The 19,151-nt window shown below is 39.5% G+C and overlaps 1 protein-coding gene across 1 annotated transcript in view; it reads left to right on the forward strand.

Annotated features, from left to right (window-relative positions):
• Positions 1–971: 971 nt before the first annotated feature.
• Positions 972–19,151, forward strand: part of HMGCLL1 (3-hydroxy-3-methylglutaryl-CoA lyase like 1) — a 172,812-nt gene continuing 154,632 nt past the window's right edge. The window contains exon 1 of the mRNA XM_080665505.1: positions 972–1,288. Coding sequence (XP_080521631.1) covers positions 1,181–1,288 — 108 coding nt within the window. The 5' untranslated portion in view covers positions 972–1,180. The remainder of the gene's footprint in view (positions 1,289–19,151) is intronic.

A 19,151-nucleotide genomic window follows, 5' to 3' on the forward strand; every position in this document is an offset into this window, starting at 1 on the left:
AGAATCCACAAGATACCTCTCCCCTTCTTTGTCTTATTTTGTCCTTACACCCTGATTTCTGTTGCTAGTGGTAGTCACACCACCCTCACAAGTAGTAATGATGGTTTGTTTATTCTGGGTGCTAAATTCTAAGTGGGATTATACTACGTTTCACAATGTAATCTTTGTACCAGTTCATCTGGTTGTGCAACTGTGTGTGCATTAGTCAGCTCCTGATTTATAGTTGCTGCAACAACTGGTGGGACTGACTGGTATCCCTAGCCATGCACACGTGGTTGCACGAGACTATTCTTGATAAATATGGCTATTCAGTTGCAGGCTGATGAACCTAGAGTTTTAGAGTGGGTCCAGGTGATGCAAGTGTGCTTGTGAGAGAGGGCGAAGGCAAGGAGGTGGTCTGTTCCAGGACCCTCTTCCCAACTCCTCCCTACCAAGATCACTCCTTTCTAAAATCTTATGATTTCTTTCAGAATTTTCAGTTCGAATGAATTTAGCCTTTAGGGCTTCAATAATTTTGTGTCATGTGTCTTTTAAGTAACTCAATTCCATTTCAGCTGTACTTATAGGACCAACTTATTGACAACTTACTGACTTACCAAGTCATCTGTAACAATTTTGCACCTTCACTATTTTCTTCTTTATTAGATTCTTGTATATGTATTTTAACCTTGCAAACTGCCTCAAAATATTTGAAAATCGAGTGAGTCCAATGCTGGACAAATCGACACTGAGCGCGAAAGGCTGCAGCTGGGAATGAGCAAACTCACCAACGCAAAACACATGCCCTCTTCCTTTTATTAGACCCCTTTCCCGCTGAGGACGATCTAAATCAGGTGAGAAGTCAGATAAGTGGATCGTGCGCAGATGCAATCAGCCCTGCGTGCTAGCCCAGCGCAGCGTGAAAAATGCGCCGCACCTGAACGTCCATTGGCTCAGTTCCTTCCTCTCTTCTCAGGTTCCGGTGTTGCGGGCGTCAGCGGCGGGTACCTCCGGTGCCCCGGGCGCTGCGCGTCCTGCTCTCAGCCTTCTGGGCGCCGCCGCAGTGCGCAGAGCTGCGCTGGTGCCCGCCGCGCGCACGGGAAGGGCGCGCTCCCGAGCGGGCGCAGTTTCGCTACAAGGTGCCGCCCCGCATCCCTCTCTCCCGGCTCCCGCCTATCGCAGACTGCAGCCCGGCCCCGCCATGGGGAATGTGCCCTCCGCGGTGAAGCACTGCCTCAGCTACCAGCAGCTTCTCCGGGAGCATCTCTGGATTGCGGATTCAGTGCCAGGGGCGCTCGACCCCGCGCAGGTACCACCTCGCGGCCCAGGGTGTCCCCACCCTCTTGCACACGGCCAGCGGGCCTCTCCCCTTGTTATGTCACCTCTGTACCCAATGGCCCTTCCTGCAGCAGTCTGCGGTGTGGGGCCTCACCCTTTACAAGGTTTCCCAACATCTCTCTGCTATAAACATGTAGACCCGCTCTACAGAGCAGACCCAGCAAAATCCCTACCTGTGGCCATTTGCAGGTCCCCTGAAGGAAACTGTTCCATCTGTTTTTCCGTTGGAAGGGACGCATTATATAATATCATTTGTGGTTTTAGGCAGTAGGCCAAGGACAGTGTCCTTATTTTCAGTTCCTTTCGTGTACTGCGCAACAAAGAGGACAAATTTGCCAGAATGTGAGGCAGAAAAAGGAAAGAAGCCAACATAGAAGGTTAGGGAAACATGGTAGGAAGAAATGAGCCATCATGTCATTCATTGTCCCCCATGTAGTTATGCTTCAACACACTTGAACAAGCTTGAAAATAATGGTAGAAAACACCAATTTCACACCCAAAATTAATCCCATGTAATTCCTGAAAGCCGATTTTTTAGAGAAAAGCAATCTAAGAGTATCCACATACATGTGATTTAATGCATTCTCAACTAGAAATGGCAGGTAAATGTGGAAAATACATATAGAGACATTTGCTTTTCCTTTAAAATTTAAATTTCACACAGTAATAACTGATAAAATTGTTACATGAATGTTAAAACATGGCAAAGGGAAGAGACACGGAGGGGTTAGCAATTTCTTTTGAATTTTACTGGATACAGAAAAAGTTGATTCCTGATTTACTGGTATCTTGTGAACAAAATAATAACTTGTATTAATATTTTAGTAGATAAGCACAATTTTACTATGTGATTCTAAATCAACTATTCTAATGTTCAAGTTTCCTATAGTTTTTCATTTTGAGTATTCTCAGTTCAGTGTATCAATATGTGAAATTGTAGTCTACAAATTGGAATGTAGCATTTGTCATTTGTGGATTCTTAAAAAGATACTTTGCTCCCACTTCCTTAGAAGGTGGCCATAGTTATATGACTCAAAGCTTCTGCTCACAATGTAAGAGAGGAAACGTTAGTCTTTATCTTCTCATATGTTCACAAATCCTTCTATTTAATTTTTGTACATTCTGATTTGATCTTTTTTGTAACTTTTAACTTTCATATTCGTTCTGTTACATAATCATTTAGAAATTCTCAACTTTTGTTTCCTGAGGCTGAGGCTTTATATGACTTTTGCTGCTGGGTTAACATTGTGTTTCTTGCCTGCCATGTTCTGATTTTGTGGGTTCGGGGGACAATGATCAAAGCTAGGGTGCTATGTGTGAGGATTTGTACTTTGCCCCGTTAAGATGTGGAAGCTAAGATAATTGAAAATGACTGGGATGACTGATCAAGGAATGTGAGGCATAGAATTTTGACATCAGTCACCCCAGTGCAGACTTTGTATTCCTTTTTGAGGAATAGCAATACTTTCTCTAAATAATGCCTTTTTATCCCTCAACTGCTTTGCCTGCGATTCACCTATTCATTCCTCAAACACAGCTTAAACTTAATCACTTGTTTTGACCAACTGTTTTCTACTTTGAGAGAAGATGCCCCATTTCTGGGCTTTCACTGAATTTTATACATAATTCTATTTTAGTCCCAGTCTTATGGCATTGTAATGTTTTACGTCTTATCTGATTTGAACTCCTGGCAGCATTGACACCTGACACTTGACTGTAATTTAGGGCCTTCCTCTGCTTCTGCTTAACAACGCCCTTAAGTGCGTTAAGCCCCACCTCTGGCTCTCAGTTGGAACCAGAGTGGCTCAGTGGCCTGTATCTGTCTAAATGTTCAAGTTCTTTATGACTTCTTATCTACACTCAAAGTTTCAGTTACTGTTTGTGTATCAGTGTCTTCCAGATTTATATTCCCATCTCTCTCTTAAGTTCCAGTCCAGATGTTTAGCTACTCACTTGACATCGTCACTTGGATATCTCAAAAGCAATTCAAACTCAACATTTCCAAAATTGGATTCATGCCCCCCCCCCCTTTAGAATCCCAGACCTTCTCTAATATTTTCTATCATATGGAACACCATCACAATTCATTTAATCCTGCAAGCCACAAACAGAGAGCTCCTTATTTGCGTTTCTCTACATCCATGGTGTCATTAAGTCCTGCAATTTTACCTCTTGAATTTCTCTTAAATCTATTTTTCCAACTTTACTGCTACTATCAATTTTAAAATGGCATTATCTCTCATGGACTCCTAGACTATTTCAATCCTTCTTCAACCCACTGCCCGTATAGCTAGTTGGGAGATGTTCTTTTTTTAAAAAAATATATTTTATTGATTTTTTTACAGAGTGGAAGGGAGAGGGATAGAGAGCTAGAAACATCGGTGAGTGAGAAACATCGATCAGCTGCCTCCTGCACACCCTGCACTGGGGATGTGCCCGCAACCAAGGTACATGCCCTTGACTGGAATCGAACCTTGGGACCCTTCAGTCCACAGGCCGACGCTCTATCCACTGATCCAAACTGGTTAGGGCTTTTTCTTTTCATTAATAGAATCATGCTATTCCTTTTTTCTCCCCTTTTAAACAATTTTCTAAAAATTGCCCTCACTTTTAGGAATGAACACAACACTTTTAGTGTGTTCTCTGAAGCTTCAAATGGTCTTTTCATTGCGTCTCTCTGAAACATCATCTTAAGCTATTCTCTCCTATTCTTTCCACAGTGGCCTTCTTTGAGTTCTCTAATAATGTTTCCTTTGGCAACATAGTCCTTGCTTGTTTCCCCTCTTCTAGAAGATTTTTTTTTCTAACTAACTAACTTCTATTCATCCTTCAGATCTCAACTTAAATGTTCTTTCTCATGAAATCTTTCTTATTCACAAGGCAAGTAGCCTTGTTACCATATATTGCACAGTGCACTAATCTTTATATGTAATGTGTATTATATGTACTTTTTTGTGTGATTATTTGATGTTTAATTTCCTGCCAGACTCTTAGCATCATGTAAGGACAGAACTCACCAGAGGATTCTCAGTATCTTCTAGTAACAGAATGCCTTGTTAGTTTTTGATAGCCAATCAATACTTGTTGAAAGAAAAAATGAATGAGTGTTTACTCTTCTAGGCTTTAAGCATCACATATGTATCAGGACCGTGAAATTCTTACCAGCACTTTTTAGGGTTCAAAGCAGTAATTGGTGTATTATAGTACAAAGATAAATATTTGCTAAATGAACGCTAACGTGATGGAATTGAATACCTGATGTCAGTGAAGTTTGGTCTTAGTGATAAATGACAAATATTATTATTGTTTGTATCTTACCTTTTCATCTCAGAGAACCTAGTCATGTTTTGATGAGGGTAGGAGTTGAAAATAGATTTTGGAGGCTGTGAAAAGATAGCATGGTGCTTAATCAATTGTTTAGCATGAATCTACAGAAAAATCCTGAACAGAACCCCCTGTGATTTGAAATTATTTGTTTGCAGTTGGGACAGACAGACTGTATTTTGAAAGAATCATGTGCTAGACAGTAGAAGATTGAAAACCCAGACCCTTTTTTGTGACAGATTTATTCTGGGATTTTGTGCAGGCAGCAGTAGCCTGGATAAATCTTAAAATTTCATTTTACACATTAGAGATAGTAACATTTCCCTGATAAACTATTGGGATATAATTAAATATTGTGTGTGTGTCTGTGTGTGTAGATACACATATGCATATTTGGAATTTAACAATTTATTAAGTAAAAAAAGTATCAATGTGCATAAAAGGCTTACACTACCACAGCTCCACTAATTAAAATATGTGAGTCTCTGTTTTTTTTTGCTAATGACATTGGTTTTGCAGAAAATTTCCTTAACTAACCAGATGGTTAAACTGAATCATTTTGTGATTTAAACTGTCTCTAAGGGCCTGTTTTATTTTTGTCCCATTTAAAATGGGTCTGATGAACCTGGCTGAATTAGTATATTTTAAAGTTTTGACTATACTTAAGTTTTCTAGTAGAGCAATCCCTTTTTTATTTCCAAGTGCTGCTTAAGCAGTAGCTAAATTTGTTCACATATTAATACCCCAATGCAACCATAAAATTCCCAAGAACCTAAATTCTAACACAAACAGTATTTCAAATGTATTAGATTTATAAAAGCAAAATTGTACATTATGAGATTAAATTTATAGTTATTTTACATCATATCCTGGTCCTTTATCTTACATTTGCTGTCATCAAAAATTAGGATTCAAAGTAAAGTATTTGGTGTTACAGGGTCTCTGGAATTTGCCTAAATGTATTAACTTTCTGCTTAAAATTAATCAGAGCATTATATGTTTTTTGGTTTGCAACTATGCAGTTGTTAGTACATTTACTAAATACCTTAGAATGACTAGGGAGGGATTTTCAGAAGGGAGCCAAAGTGCCATTCCATTGTTTGTTTTCTATTTGTCTCAGGTGTTCTCCCCTCTCCCCCTTTTTATTTTATAGATATTTTTTTTTGAATTATGTATTTTTATTATATTCCCTATGCAATAGTTTGTTAGTTTTATACTGTTTTTACTGTATTTTTAGTTGTTATGTTGACATACAACTTTATTTTATTAATTTATATATACTGGTATAAAAGCCTAAGTGACTGATCAACCCAACCACTGGTCGACCAGTCGCTATGACGCACACTGACCACCAAGGGACAGACGCTCAATGCACAGGATTGGGCTCCGTCCTGTCTGGATCAGGCCTGCGGGCTCCCTCCTGTCTGGATCGGGATCCCTCCTGTCTGGGTCGGGCCTGCGGGGATCGGGCTCCCCCCTGTCTGGGTCGGGCCTGCGGGGATCGGGCTCCCCCCTGTCTGGGTCGGGCCTGCGGGCGATCGGTCTCCCCCCTGTCTGGGTCGGGCCTGCGGGCGATCGGGCTCCCCCCTGTCTGGGTCGGGCCTGGGGGGGATCGGGCTCCCCCCTGTCTGGGTCGGGCCTGCGGGGATCGGGCTCCCCCCTGTCTGGGTCGGGCCTGCGGGGATCGGGCTCCCCCCTGTCTGGGTCGGGCCTGCGGGGATCGGGCTCCCCCCTGTCTGGGTCGGGCCTGCGGGGATCGGGCTCCCCCCTGTCTGGGTCGGGCCTGCGGGGATCGGGCTCCCCCCTGTCTGGGTCGGGCCTGCGGGGATCGGGCTCCCCCCTGTCTGGGTCGGGCCTGCAGGGATCGGGCTCCCTCCTGTCTGGATCGGGCCTGCGGGGATCTGGCCGAAACCGGCTATCTGACATCCCCCAAGGGGTCCTAATTGTGAGAGGGCATTGGCCACGCTGAGGGACCCACCAGTGCACGAATCAGTGCACCAGGCCTGTAGTGTATTATCTAAATTAGTACTATTACAGTCATTAAAATGGAAATATAAATAACTCCATTTACTGCCTTCTGCTTTTCATATTGTTTACATTAATTCTCCATGTGGTGGTTTTATATACATGTAAATTAGTACTTTAATATATGCATAGTCAATGTATATTTATATTTATGCACATATATTTTCTTTCCTTTGCTCTTCATTCCTTTCTTTATTTTCATTCTTTTATCTGAAATTGTTTTCCTTCAAATACAAGTATTGGCTTTATAGTTTCTTTAGTAAAAAATCTGATGAATTCTTGCAGCTTTTCTTTGTTTGAAATTGCATTTATTTCAGTACACATATATACATATATAATTTGCATAAATATAAATAAATATTGACTATAAATATATATTTCATATAAAAATTAAACTACATGATAGCAGTACAAAATGCAGATTTTTCAACGGGTACAATGCAAGCCAGAGACATTGAAATATGCTATTAGTCCTATTTTTGTTTCTTTGATAATAATGTATCTTCTGTTTTCTTTTCATTGTCTTTGACTTCCAACAGTGTGACTATGATGTGTCTAGATTTGCTTTTCTTTGTATCTGCTAATAGTTCATAGCACATCTTGGATCTATGGCTTGATGATTGCTGGCTTTCATATGTTTTGGAAAATTTTCAGTCATTCTCTTCAAGTATTGCTTCTGCTTCTTTTTCTGAACCTTCCCTTGGACCTATAGTTTGAAGAATCTCAGAAGTTTTCTTGGGACCAATTTATTTCTTACACCCATTGTTTGATTGTTCATTCTTTTTTTTCTCTCCATGTTCAGTTTGAATATATTTTCCTCTCACCTGTATTCCATTTCACTAATTCATTCCTTAGCTTTCTTTAATTTGCTATTAGTCTAGTTTATTGAATTCTTAATTTTAGTTACTTATACTTTTTATTTTTTATCTTTATTGTTGAGAGTATTACAAGTACCCTCCATTTCCCCCCTTGCCCCATACCACCACATTCCCACCCCTGGCCTCCACTACCCTATTGTCTGTGTTCATGGGCAATACAATTTATATCTGTGAGTTAACATATTTATATGTGATTTTTAAAACCAGTTTTAGCTCTCTGCCACAATTCTCTATTTTATCATAAATACTTGAATATTTATCAGAGTTATTTGAAATTCCATGTCTGATAACTGACTTCAGTATTCAGATCTCCTGTGGATCTGTTTCATGAATCTTTCCTCCTGGAATGCTTATTCATTTTTGAGTTTATTGTGACATCTGATTTGAAAAAATTATACACATAATTTGAGGCATTGAGTGACACTATCCTTCTCCAGAAAGGTTTATTACCCCTCTACCCCATTTCACTCCCTCCTCACACCCTGCCTGTGGCAATTATCATTTGTTCTCTGTATCCATGACTTTGTTTTTTTTAGATTTCATATATAAGCATGATCATACAGTATTTGTCTTTCTGTATTTGATTTACTTCATTAGCATCAAGTCCATCTATCTTGTCGCAAATAACAGAAATGTCTTCTTTTTATGGCTGAATAATATTAAATTTTGTATATATAAACATATGCACCACACTTTCTTTATCTGTTGATGGACACTTAGGTTGTATTCATGTCTTAGCTTGTAAATAATGTTGCAGTGAACATGGGGTACAGATATCTTTGCAAGATAGTGATTTCATTTACTTCAGTTAAATATCTAGAAGTGGAATTGCTGGGCTGAATGGTAGTTCTATTTTTATTTTTACTTTTATTTTTTTAAATATATTTTATTGATTTTTTACAGAGAGGAAGGAAGAGGGATAGAGAGTTAGAAACATCGATGAGAGAGAAACATCGATCAGCTGCCTCTTGCACACCTCCTACTGGGGATGTGCCCGCAACCAAGGTACATGCCCTTGACTGGAATCGAACCTGGGACCCTTCAGTCCGCAGGCCGATGCTCTATCCACTGAGCCAAACCGGTTTTGGCAGTTCTATTTTTAAATATTTGAGCATCTTATATACTGTTTTTCATAGTGGCTCCACTAATTTATATACCTACAGTACACAAATGTTTTCTCCAAATCCTCACCAACACTTATTTCCTGTCTTCTTGAGAATAGCCATTTTAACAGGTGTGAGTACAGAAAGGACTAACTCTTGCTTCTAGCAGGCAGTAAATGTAAGGATAACTTATTTTAAGCCGGTTGGATGCTTAGTTGGTTTGAGACTGGACCTACTTCATTTCTGAGGGTTAGTGCTTTTCTCCTCACCCTTACTTTTATTTTTTTTAGCTCTTCAGGGGTTCAAATTAAAAAGGCTCATGGTATTATCTGGCCAGGTGTTTCAGTTGGTTTTGGTCCCATACACCAAAACGTTACCAGTTCGATTCCCACTCAGGGCACATTCCTAGGTTGTGGGTTTGATCCCTAGTCTGGGCGATTATGGGAAACAACTGATCGATGTTTCTCTCTAACATCGATGTTTCTCTTTCTCTCCCCTTCCTCTCTCTCTCAAATCAATAAAAACATATCCTCCTATGAGGATTAAAAAGCCTAAGGTATTTACCAGGCTGCCTCCTCTTTGTTGGAACCTGAACTGAAAAGATTTCCTCCTTGGCCTCCAAGGCTTCTGGAAGCTCTGATGATCTTCCCAGCTGCTAATGTGGAATTGGCAAATGCCTGAAGAGGAAAGTCATGCTCAATGTTGGTATCACCACTTATGTTTTTGTTCTGCGTGGTATATTGGCCACTGAAATACTCACTACCTTGGCAATGCTAAGATGATCAAACAGCTGTTTTTCATTAATATTTTATCCATATTTTCTGTTTTTTTCTCAGTGAGCAGTTTGTTCCAAACAAGTTAGTTGAAAGATTAACAGTATAGCAGGGAAATGTAAAAAATACCAATTTTGCAATATAATGAGGATTTTAAAAATATATTTACCATATTACAAAAATTGAAGTGGATACCGTCCATGTAGTATGAACACTATTTCGAGTAATTCTTTCTTAATGTATTTTTACAGTCTTGTTGAGATATAATATTGTGTAACGTTAAGGTTTACAGATTTGATACACATTTATCTTTCAAAATGATTAGCAGCATAGCCTTAGCTAATGCTTGCATCACTTCACATAATTACCATTTTTTGTGGCAAGAACATATAAGATATACTCTCTTAACAACTTTCAATTATATGATACAGTATTATTGACTATAATTATTATGCTATACTAGTACATTAGATTCCAGCAATATTATAGCTGGAAATTTGTGTAGAGTAACAATTTAAAATTAAAAAATAATAAATAAAAAGATTGGCTACTTCATATAAAGGAATATTTTATGGAAAAACTGACTATTGCAATGATCTCCACAATAAATATAAATTATGAGAGATAGAGAAGATATTTAAAAAATGCCCAACTTCAGTCTTTGGCTTTAGAAAAAACAATGTCTTATTTACTCCTTCTTTATGTGTGACATAGTTCAGTAAATTTGTTGAATTAATAAATCAATGAATGATTATAGTTCCCTTATAATATTTTATCTCTGTTGGTATGAGTTTACCTCGAATCTTTCTATTTCATGGACAGGAATTTGTTAGACATTTCATTCTTCTTAAACTTTTCTTTTTTAATATTTTGCTTCATCTCATTCTGGTTTATTTATTCATAATTGATCTCATTCACTTAGTAAGCTTTTTAAAAAGTCTACATATTTTATGAATTTATTAAAAAACATTTTGTAAGTTTGTTGGTCCTCTTGTCCAGATGCATATGCTTGTATCTGTGCGTGCATACGTGTGATGTGCTAACTGTTGATTTCTATTTTTTGAAAAAAAATATTTTCTATTTTTCTGAGTTCTGAGTTAGTATTTTAATTTTATTTATTTGAATATTTAGCTCATGTCATTTTAGTCTTTTAAAAAGTAAGTGCCTTAAGACAATATATGTCCATTTATCTATTATTTTGCTTTAAATGTGTTCCTTATAAGCTACTTGTCTGATTGTCTGAATCCTTAATTAGATGACTTTAACTTTTATTATATGTGATGTGACTATTGATATGTTTAACCTATTTTCTGCCATATTTATCAGCCTCACCACTTTTTATTTACATGTGAGAGTGTTTATACATTTTAGTATTCTTATTTTATATTTAAATCAATAGTATTGTTTGGAGCAAAAGATTTAGTTCACAGAATGACCTCATTCATCTTGGGAAAAGTCTGTTTCATTATTATCATCACACTGTGGTTTCTCAAGCAGCGTGTTACCAGGTACAATGCTATTCTCAGGATCCTCTTTGTTGATATAATACATCTGACAGATGAAGTAAAAGTGGAGAGTTCCAAAGACTTGTAGTTCTGATGAAGCCAAAGGCACAACAGAGATAGAAAGTTGAAAACTTTATAGGCATATATAGTCAGAGACTATTAATAAGTGAGCAGTCACAAGCAATAATAAGCCTTTTGCATGGCCATGCAAATTAATGGCAGCTGATATATAGTGAAATTCCAGTGAATTGCACTGGAAATCAAATATTGGATGGGTGGTTCACCAGGACATTTACTATTCTGCCAAATAGTGTCAACATTTGGGGTGAAGGGAATAATGGCAAACTAAGTTCTAATGCTTGCAGTGTGTAAAGGATACAAGTTCTTAAACAGGGGTAAAGGAAGGTATTGCCAAATCACATGGATCTCAAATGAGCAGGAGTTTTTATACAAGTAAAAGGGATTAACTATCTTGAAGATGTAATGGAAACTAAAGATATCATCTATGCTCTATTCATTTAGCAAGGTATAGGAGACTGAGCAGTCTCCACATGAGAGGTTTATAGGTCAGGGTAATGGAGGCTTCATTTAAGACCAGAAGATGTTGAGAATATTCACCAAATAAGTTAAAAATGTGGTGGAGCTTGTTATGATAGAGCTGGGTTTCCAGCTGGAAAAATAAAGACTTGAGTTTTAGCATAAAGGCAGAGAACTATGTGGGGTTCTACAGAAGAAATAGATGATTGTTGGGGATGATATATTGGGAAATGACTGAAGAGAACAGAACTGTCAAATAAGGTGGGTTACCTACCAGGTGAATGATCCCCAGCAGCTGGTGCTGGATGTGGGTCTTAGCATCAGCCAAGCCCTGGATTTGTTATTGCATTCCAAGAGCATGGGGACTCTAGATGTTGGAGTCACCTTGAATTTGAATGGACTTACATGAGCTTTTGAGAAAAAAAAGCATTTTGTTAAGCTGTTCACATATTAATGCCCAAAAGACAGTGACTGGCTCATGAATGCTGAGACCAAGGGGCACAAACTCTGAGGGTTGTGGCTTGGTTTCTGTGCTGTTGGGAAGTATGCTCTCTGGTATTTTATGAGAAATGCAGCCTTTTTATGTCTTACTCATATTTCTTTTTTAATAAATTAAAATATGTTATTTTATATGTGTTTTCTATTCAAAGAACTTGCATATAGCTACCACTGTTGAGTATTCAATATGTACTAGGCACTGCCTAACTACTAGTACTTAATGTGTAATAACTCATTTAAGCCTCACAGCAATCTGTTTTATAGATTTAGTAATTGAGATGCAGAAAGGTGAAATAACTTGGTCATGGTCAACAACTAATGAAGAGCAGAGCTGGGAATTGAATTCAGGAAATTCTAGTTTCAGACTCCCCAATTTTCAGCACCATACCAGTGCTTCCTGAACGTTCTGAGTGAATGAAATCACCCGAGGTGTTTATGAAATGTACTGGACATTCTGACTCAGTAGCTCTGAGTTGGAGCCCAACCATTAGTGTTTATACTTCACATAATTTTAGGAAACCCTGTGCTGGGTGATGGTGCCACCCTTGGATGCCTGTATCTGCTGTCAGAGGGCCTGCTGTCTTACCATGTTTCCTCTAAACTGCCTTTCCAGAGCTCCTGGCTCCTGATCACGAAACTCCTATGAGTTTCAACTTCCCTTCTATCCTCTTTGAGGTTGAGACTAGAGTTCTGCCTGGAATAGGATTGCGCTGGATACAAAAGGAAAAACAACTTGGTTTCCAATACATTTCCTGTTCCCTCCAATCTCCAATACTTTCTGTCCTTGGATTTCTGTTGGCTCCTGTATTCCTTGCTTTCTCTTACTCCAGCTGGCTTTCACATCCTTCCCTCCCCCGACCCCGTGTTCTTGTTTTTTTCATTAGCTCTGAACTCCTCCAAGTCTTCTGGCTTTCTCTATGCTTATTCACTCTGTGCTGTAACTTTCCCTGACCCTTTCTTCTCTCCTCGTCTATTCCTTTCCAAGTTTAGCTTTTATTTTTGTTACTTTTTATTTTCCCTAATCAACTAAGGGACTAGACTGTGCAGACCCATAATTTTATGGGCTTCTCTCATGTGACAGATGGTATTATAAAAGATAAGGCAGAATCGTATATTTGGATATTTGAACAAAAATTCTGATTTGGAACGATGGCCCAAATTGTAGCCCTAATACTAAAAGCAACATAGAATCCCAGTTTCCTCCTGCAAGTCTCTGTACTGTTAGTTTAAGTAGGAGATGCAAATTGGTTCCTGTACAGGTAAGCCAAATTTAACCTCTGGAAATGGGCTTGTTTGGTCTAGACTACACTTAAAAGTCAAAATAAGCCAGTCAGAGAAAGATACATATCACATGATCTCACTCACATGTGGAATCTAATGAACAAAATAAACTGAGGAACAAAATAGATCCAGAGGCACAGAAGCATGGAACAGACTGTGGAATCTCAGAGGGCAAGTGGGAGAGGGTGGGTGGATGGGAAGAGATCAACCAAAGATCTTATATGCATATATGCATAATCCATAGACACAGACAATAGGGTAGTGAAGGACTAGGGTGGGGGCAGGCTAGAAGAAGTCAATGGGGGGAAAGGAGGACATATGTAATACTTTCAGCAATGAAGATTTAAAAAAAAAATTGAGTACATATGAATGCCTTAAGTAGGACTTGCACTCTTTATTCATACATGTAGCTGCTTTGGGCATCCAGATTCTCTTCCTGAGCCTATGGATTTTTGATTTTGTGGACCTTAATGCACAGTGACATGGGGACACTTCAGTGAGTCCACCCAGAACATTTCTGAACACTGGCATCTTTTTCAACAGTGTAGTGCCTAGTCACTTCTACTCAGCAGGCAGGAAGTTGTCTTTAAGTTTGCCATCTTCCCTTTTGGACAGTTGCCCTTTCCTGAGTGATGATAATTCATTCCTAAATGAACACTCAGGTGTTTTTGACTTTCTTCTCATTGATCTAACCATCCTGATGAGCCATTTTTTTTGTTATTTTCTTACAGAAAATAATATTGATTGACAGATCTTGTTCCCAAAACATTCATTCTGAAATCAGACTCTATATAAAGATAACTTTATATAAAAATGATTTAAAACATTCAGATTCACCTAAGTTGATATTTTGAAACATTTTTTTGTATCATTTATATAAAAGCCAAGTAATCACAGGAATGGGGAAATTCTCTAAACATGTAAAACACAAAAGCTATTGTTTCTAGGCAACGAGAAAGGGACCAGGGCTGTGAGTTCCAAACACACTTTAGGTAGGTGGAGCCGATATGTCCTTCCCTGGTCTGGAGAGAGGAAGAGCTCTGTTCTGGCTGTCTTGGTACTTGCAAGGTGGTGAGGACGTGGTGGGGAAAGAGGAGCAACGTGTTATGGGAGATAGAACTGCTAGAGCTTTCTGTGCCTTCGGCACTGTCCAGGACACATCTTGATTCTTCATTGCCATTTTTCTTGGAAAGTTCATTGCTTCATTCCACTTTTTTTTGCAGTCCTTTCTTGCAATTCAATTAAAACACACACTTGTAATATTATTCTAATCCACAGAAGAGGGAGTTAGTGATAATAGTCTGTGTTGGAGGTTCATTTGAGGTCAAGTGGAATTTGGATAGATAAAAGGCATTCTTGGTTAAATAAGATGATTGAAAATTTATGGGCAAAATTAACATAGTGAAATTATGGAGAGTTATTTAGTTATAAATATATATGTGTATGAATATATATGTATCAATATACATTGTATCTACCTCTCCTCTCTCTCTCTCTCTCTCTCTCTCTATATATATATATATATATATATATATATATATATACACACACACACACACATATATATATATATATATACATATATATATATATATATCCTATATAATAAAAGCATAATATGCAAGTCAAACAAATGGCGGAAGGAATGGTCACTATGATGCGCACTGACCACCAGGGGGCAGTTGTTCAACTCAGGAGCTGCCCCCTGGTGGTCAGTGTGCTCCCATAGGGGGAGCACCGCTCAGCCAGAGCCAGGCTCACCAGCAGGCTCACGCCTGGCAAGCGCAGTGGCAGTGGCGGGAGTCTTTCCCACCTCTGCTGCAGGCGGACAGTAAGGAGTGAGGGTGCGAGAGCCATGGACTGCGAGAGGGATGTCTGACTGCCAGCTTAGGCCCGATCCCTGGCAGGCAGACATCCCCCGAGGGGTCCCGGACTGTGAAAGGGCGCAGGCAGGGCTGAGAGACCCCCTCTCCTCCCAGTGCACAAATCTCGTGCACCAGGCCTCTAGTATGTATATATGTATATATTCATCTACCTCTATCTCTATCATATATCTAATCTGTCTCTTATAGAAAAAAAATAATTTAAAGTTCTCTAATCTTAAAAATTGCCTGTTTATATTTTATTTGAAGATGGATGCTCACTTGTTGCAGATGGTGAAACTTTTCTCATAACCATTTCTCATGTTCTTCACCTCTCCCCAACCCACCACCAGCCATCCCTAATTCTTGTCTAGTGATTGCTGGACACATGCAAAGCTTCCTACCAAATATATTTAAATACATTGAAATATTACTTTATTAAATATATAAAATTTGCAGTGTTAGACTAAGTTCTTTTCAATGGGTGAAACTATATTTTATTTGTCTTTCTGTTATGTGGAAGACATGAATACTTAGATGTTATTTAAATGTTTATAGAACTAGTTTGTATAATCCATAATATAAACTTCAGGTGCCATTAGCCAAATTAACTAATTTTCTAGTTGGCAAATATATGTATTTATTTATCAAAGATATTTTTGTAAACTAGTAGTTTTGTAAATTAGTAGTTTTAGCTCTTATTTAGTTTTCACATTGCACTATAATGTATATTTTTAAATCCAGGTGCTAATTTGGAAGATTGAAAACCTTGTGTGTGTTTCTTGGCTATCATTGTAAAGGTCAGAGAAAGCAGAATTTAACTTTTTATTCACCTTTCATAAATGTGTTTTTATTGAGTTAATTTACACAGGGTACAGTATGCATCTTCTCATAACTGCATTTTACAGAAATAGTAGAAAAATCGATGGTATAATGACACCCTCAGGGCGAGGCAGCTTCCCTATTGCAGTGTCTAATCCATGTCTCTGGTTTTGGATTCTGTGTTTGGACTGAATATCCCACTGATAGTAACCGCATCAAATGTCACCTTATGCTTGTAACTTTCCAAGTCACGCTTCCTTGGATTTGTGAGGTAGGGAAATGCAGATGGCAGGAAACTTCAACTGTATAAAAATACCTTTAATGTAAGTTTCACTCTATGAAATCAGCAGTTATACAGTCTTTTTGGTGAACTTCATTAACAAGCGATGGGGTCTAGGAAGCTTGGCAAATAAGGAGGCAGGAAACCCCAAAGAGAACACGCCTGTCAGACGTCTTTCCTTCTGGGGTTTCCTTCCAAATGTTTTTGGATCTTGAAGGAAGTGGAGTGGCTTTCTGCCACCACTTTCCTACATCTGTAACCCACAGGGTCTATAGAGTCTGGCATTCACTTTTGAAATTCTTTCCTCAATCTGTATTTATTTCACTGTGAAATAGAAGCCGATCATTGGTTAATGTTGAAGTCCAAATATGAATCTTACTTTAGTTAGACACTATTTCTACTTTTTGAGAATTTTGATTTAAGGGCTGAGAAGTCTCTGATTTTTTAAATGCCGGGACACAGTTCAAACCTTGCATTTTACAGAAAGCTGTGGACCTGGTCAAACATAAAAGCCGAGGGCAATTTGGAGCTCTGTTTGCCTAGGTTTTCGGGCTGTGCTTAAAAGACATTTTGCAAGACCTGTGGAGAAACAGATGTAGTTATTGAGACTTTCACTCCTGAATGTCTGCTATCACTTAGTCCCCATTCCCTCCTGACAAGATTTTAATATTTAATTTAATTCTGCTGAATGTATGCTCTAGAAAATATTGAAAGGAAAACTTGAGCTAAAGGAGGTGAAACATGAGCCTTCATAAATACTCATCTCTAGAGAGCTACATCTCTTAAATCTCTGTGCTCTTTGAAGAATATACAGATGTTGACCTTTTGATGGGAAAGACAGTGATAACTTGTTAACTAAAATGTCAATCATTCATCTTATTAAAAAATCATTATTTAGCGGCAGTCGTATTATTTTAGCATACCTGCTCTATCTAGATTTGCAACAGACTTGCTGCTTTGGGACAAATGCAAAAATAGTTTAGATTAGATGCCCTAGCTAGTTTGGCTCACTGGATAGAGCGTCAGTGTGTGGACTGAAGGGTTCTGGGTTTGATTCTGAGCAAGGGCACATGCCTGGGTTGCGGGCTCGATCTCCAGTAGGGGGCGGGGAGGGAGGCAGCCTAGCAATGATTCTCATCATTGATGTTTCTGTCTCTTCCCTTCCTCTCTAAAATAAATAAAAATTATTTTTAAAAAAGATCTCACCTTTAAAAAAATAGATGAGATACAAAGTTCTACATTTTTTAAAATTTAAATTATTTATTGTTTAAAGTATTACATGAATCTCCTTTTTTTCCCCATTGACCTTTCCCAGGCTGCTCCCACCCCCCAGCACATGTCCTCAACCCCTCCCTCCCCACCCCATATGTGATATTTATCTTTCTCTGACTGGCTTATTTCGCTTAGCATAATGCTCTCCAGTTCCATCTATGCTGTTGCAAATGGTAAGAATTCCTTCCTTTTTACAGCAGGATAGTATTCCATTCTGTAGATGTACCACAGGTTTCTAATCCACTCATCTGATGGGCAATTAGGCTGTTTCCAAATCTTAGCTATTGTAAAATGTGCTGCTATGAACATAGGGGTGCATATATCCTTTCTGATTGGTGTTTCTGTTTTCTTGGGATATATTCCTAGAAGTGATATTACTGGGTCAAATGGAAGTTGCATTTTTAATTTTTTGAGGAAACTCCATACTGTTTTCCACAGTAGCTGTACCAGTCTGCATTCCCACCAGCAGTGCATAAAGGTTCCTTTTTCTCTGCATCCTCGCCAGCACTTGTCATTTGTTGATTTGTTGTTGATAGCTATTCTGACACGTGTGAGATGGTTGTTGTTTTGATTTGTATCTCTCAGATGATTAGTGACTTTGAGCATCCTGTCTAATAAAGAGGGAATATGCTAATTAACCATCACTCCATTACAAAGATGGCTGCACCCACAGCTGAGGCCAAGTTCCCATAAGGAGCCTTAATGAGCAATCAGTAGAGACCTGAGGCTACGCCCTCCCCAACCCCCGTGGGGCTTGATAGGAGACCTCAGGCCATGTCCTCCACCCAGCAGGGTTTGACAGGGGATCTCAGACTACGCCCCCCAACCCGGCAGGCTTGACAGGGGACCTCAGTGTGCGCTTCCCATCCTGGTGCTGGGCTAGGGGACCTCAGGCTGCTCCCCCCGCCCTAGCGCCAGGCTGGGGAACCTCAGGCCGCACCCCCCACCCATCAGGGCTTGACAGGGGACCTCAGGCCGCGCCCCACACCCAGCAAGGCTTGACAGGGGACCTCAGGCCACGCCCCCTACCCCAGTACCAGGCTGGGGGACCTGAGGCTGCTCCCCCACACCCAGCGGGGCTTGACAGGGGATTTCAGGCCAGGTCCTGCACCTGGTGGAGCTTGACGGGGGACCTCAAGGCATGCCCCCTGCCCCGGTCTGGGCTGAGGACCTCAGGCCACACCCCCCATCCTGGCACCAGGCCAAGGGATCTGAGGCTACATCCCCTGCCCGGCAGGGGGGTGGGGCAGGCCGGGTCTGGATCTATCCCAATGAGGGGGGGCTTGCCGGGTCTGGGTCTCACACGATTTTGAGGCGCATGTGGGTGGGTGGGGACTTGGCTCTGGGTCCCATGGTGCACCCCAGACTCTGACAGGAGGAAGGTTTTCATATACATTTTACTAATTTTCTTTCATCTCTGACACTTCTATTATAGAGAAAGAGCAAATAGCAATATTAAATGATTTCCTCTAATTAATCCCCTTTTAATGTGCACGAATTTCATGCACCGGGCCACTAGTGTTTTCATATGTATCTTGGCTTTCGGAATGTCCTCTTTCGAAAAGTTTCTATTTAGGTCCTTTGCCCATTTTTTTTTTTATTGGATTGTTTATCTTCCTTTTGTTAAGTTGTATGAATTCCCTATAAATTTTGGAGATTAAACCCTTATCAGAG

Source organism: Plecotus auritus (genome assembly GCF_963455305.1).
Source record: "Plecotus auritus genome assembly, chromosome: 4".
NCBI lineage: Eukaryota > Metazoa > Chordata > Mammalia > Chiroptera > Vespertilionidae > Plecotus > Plecotus auritus.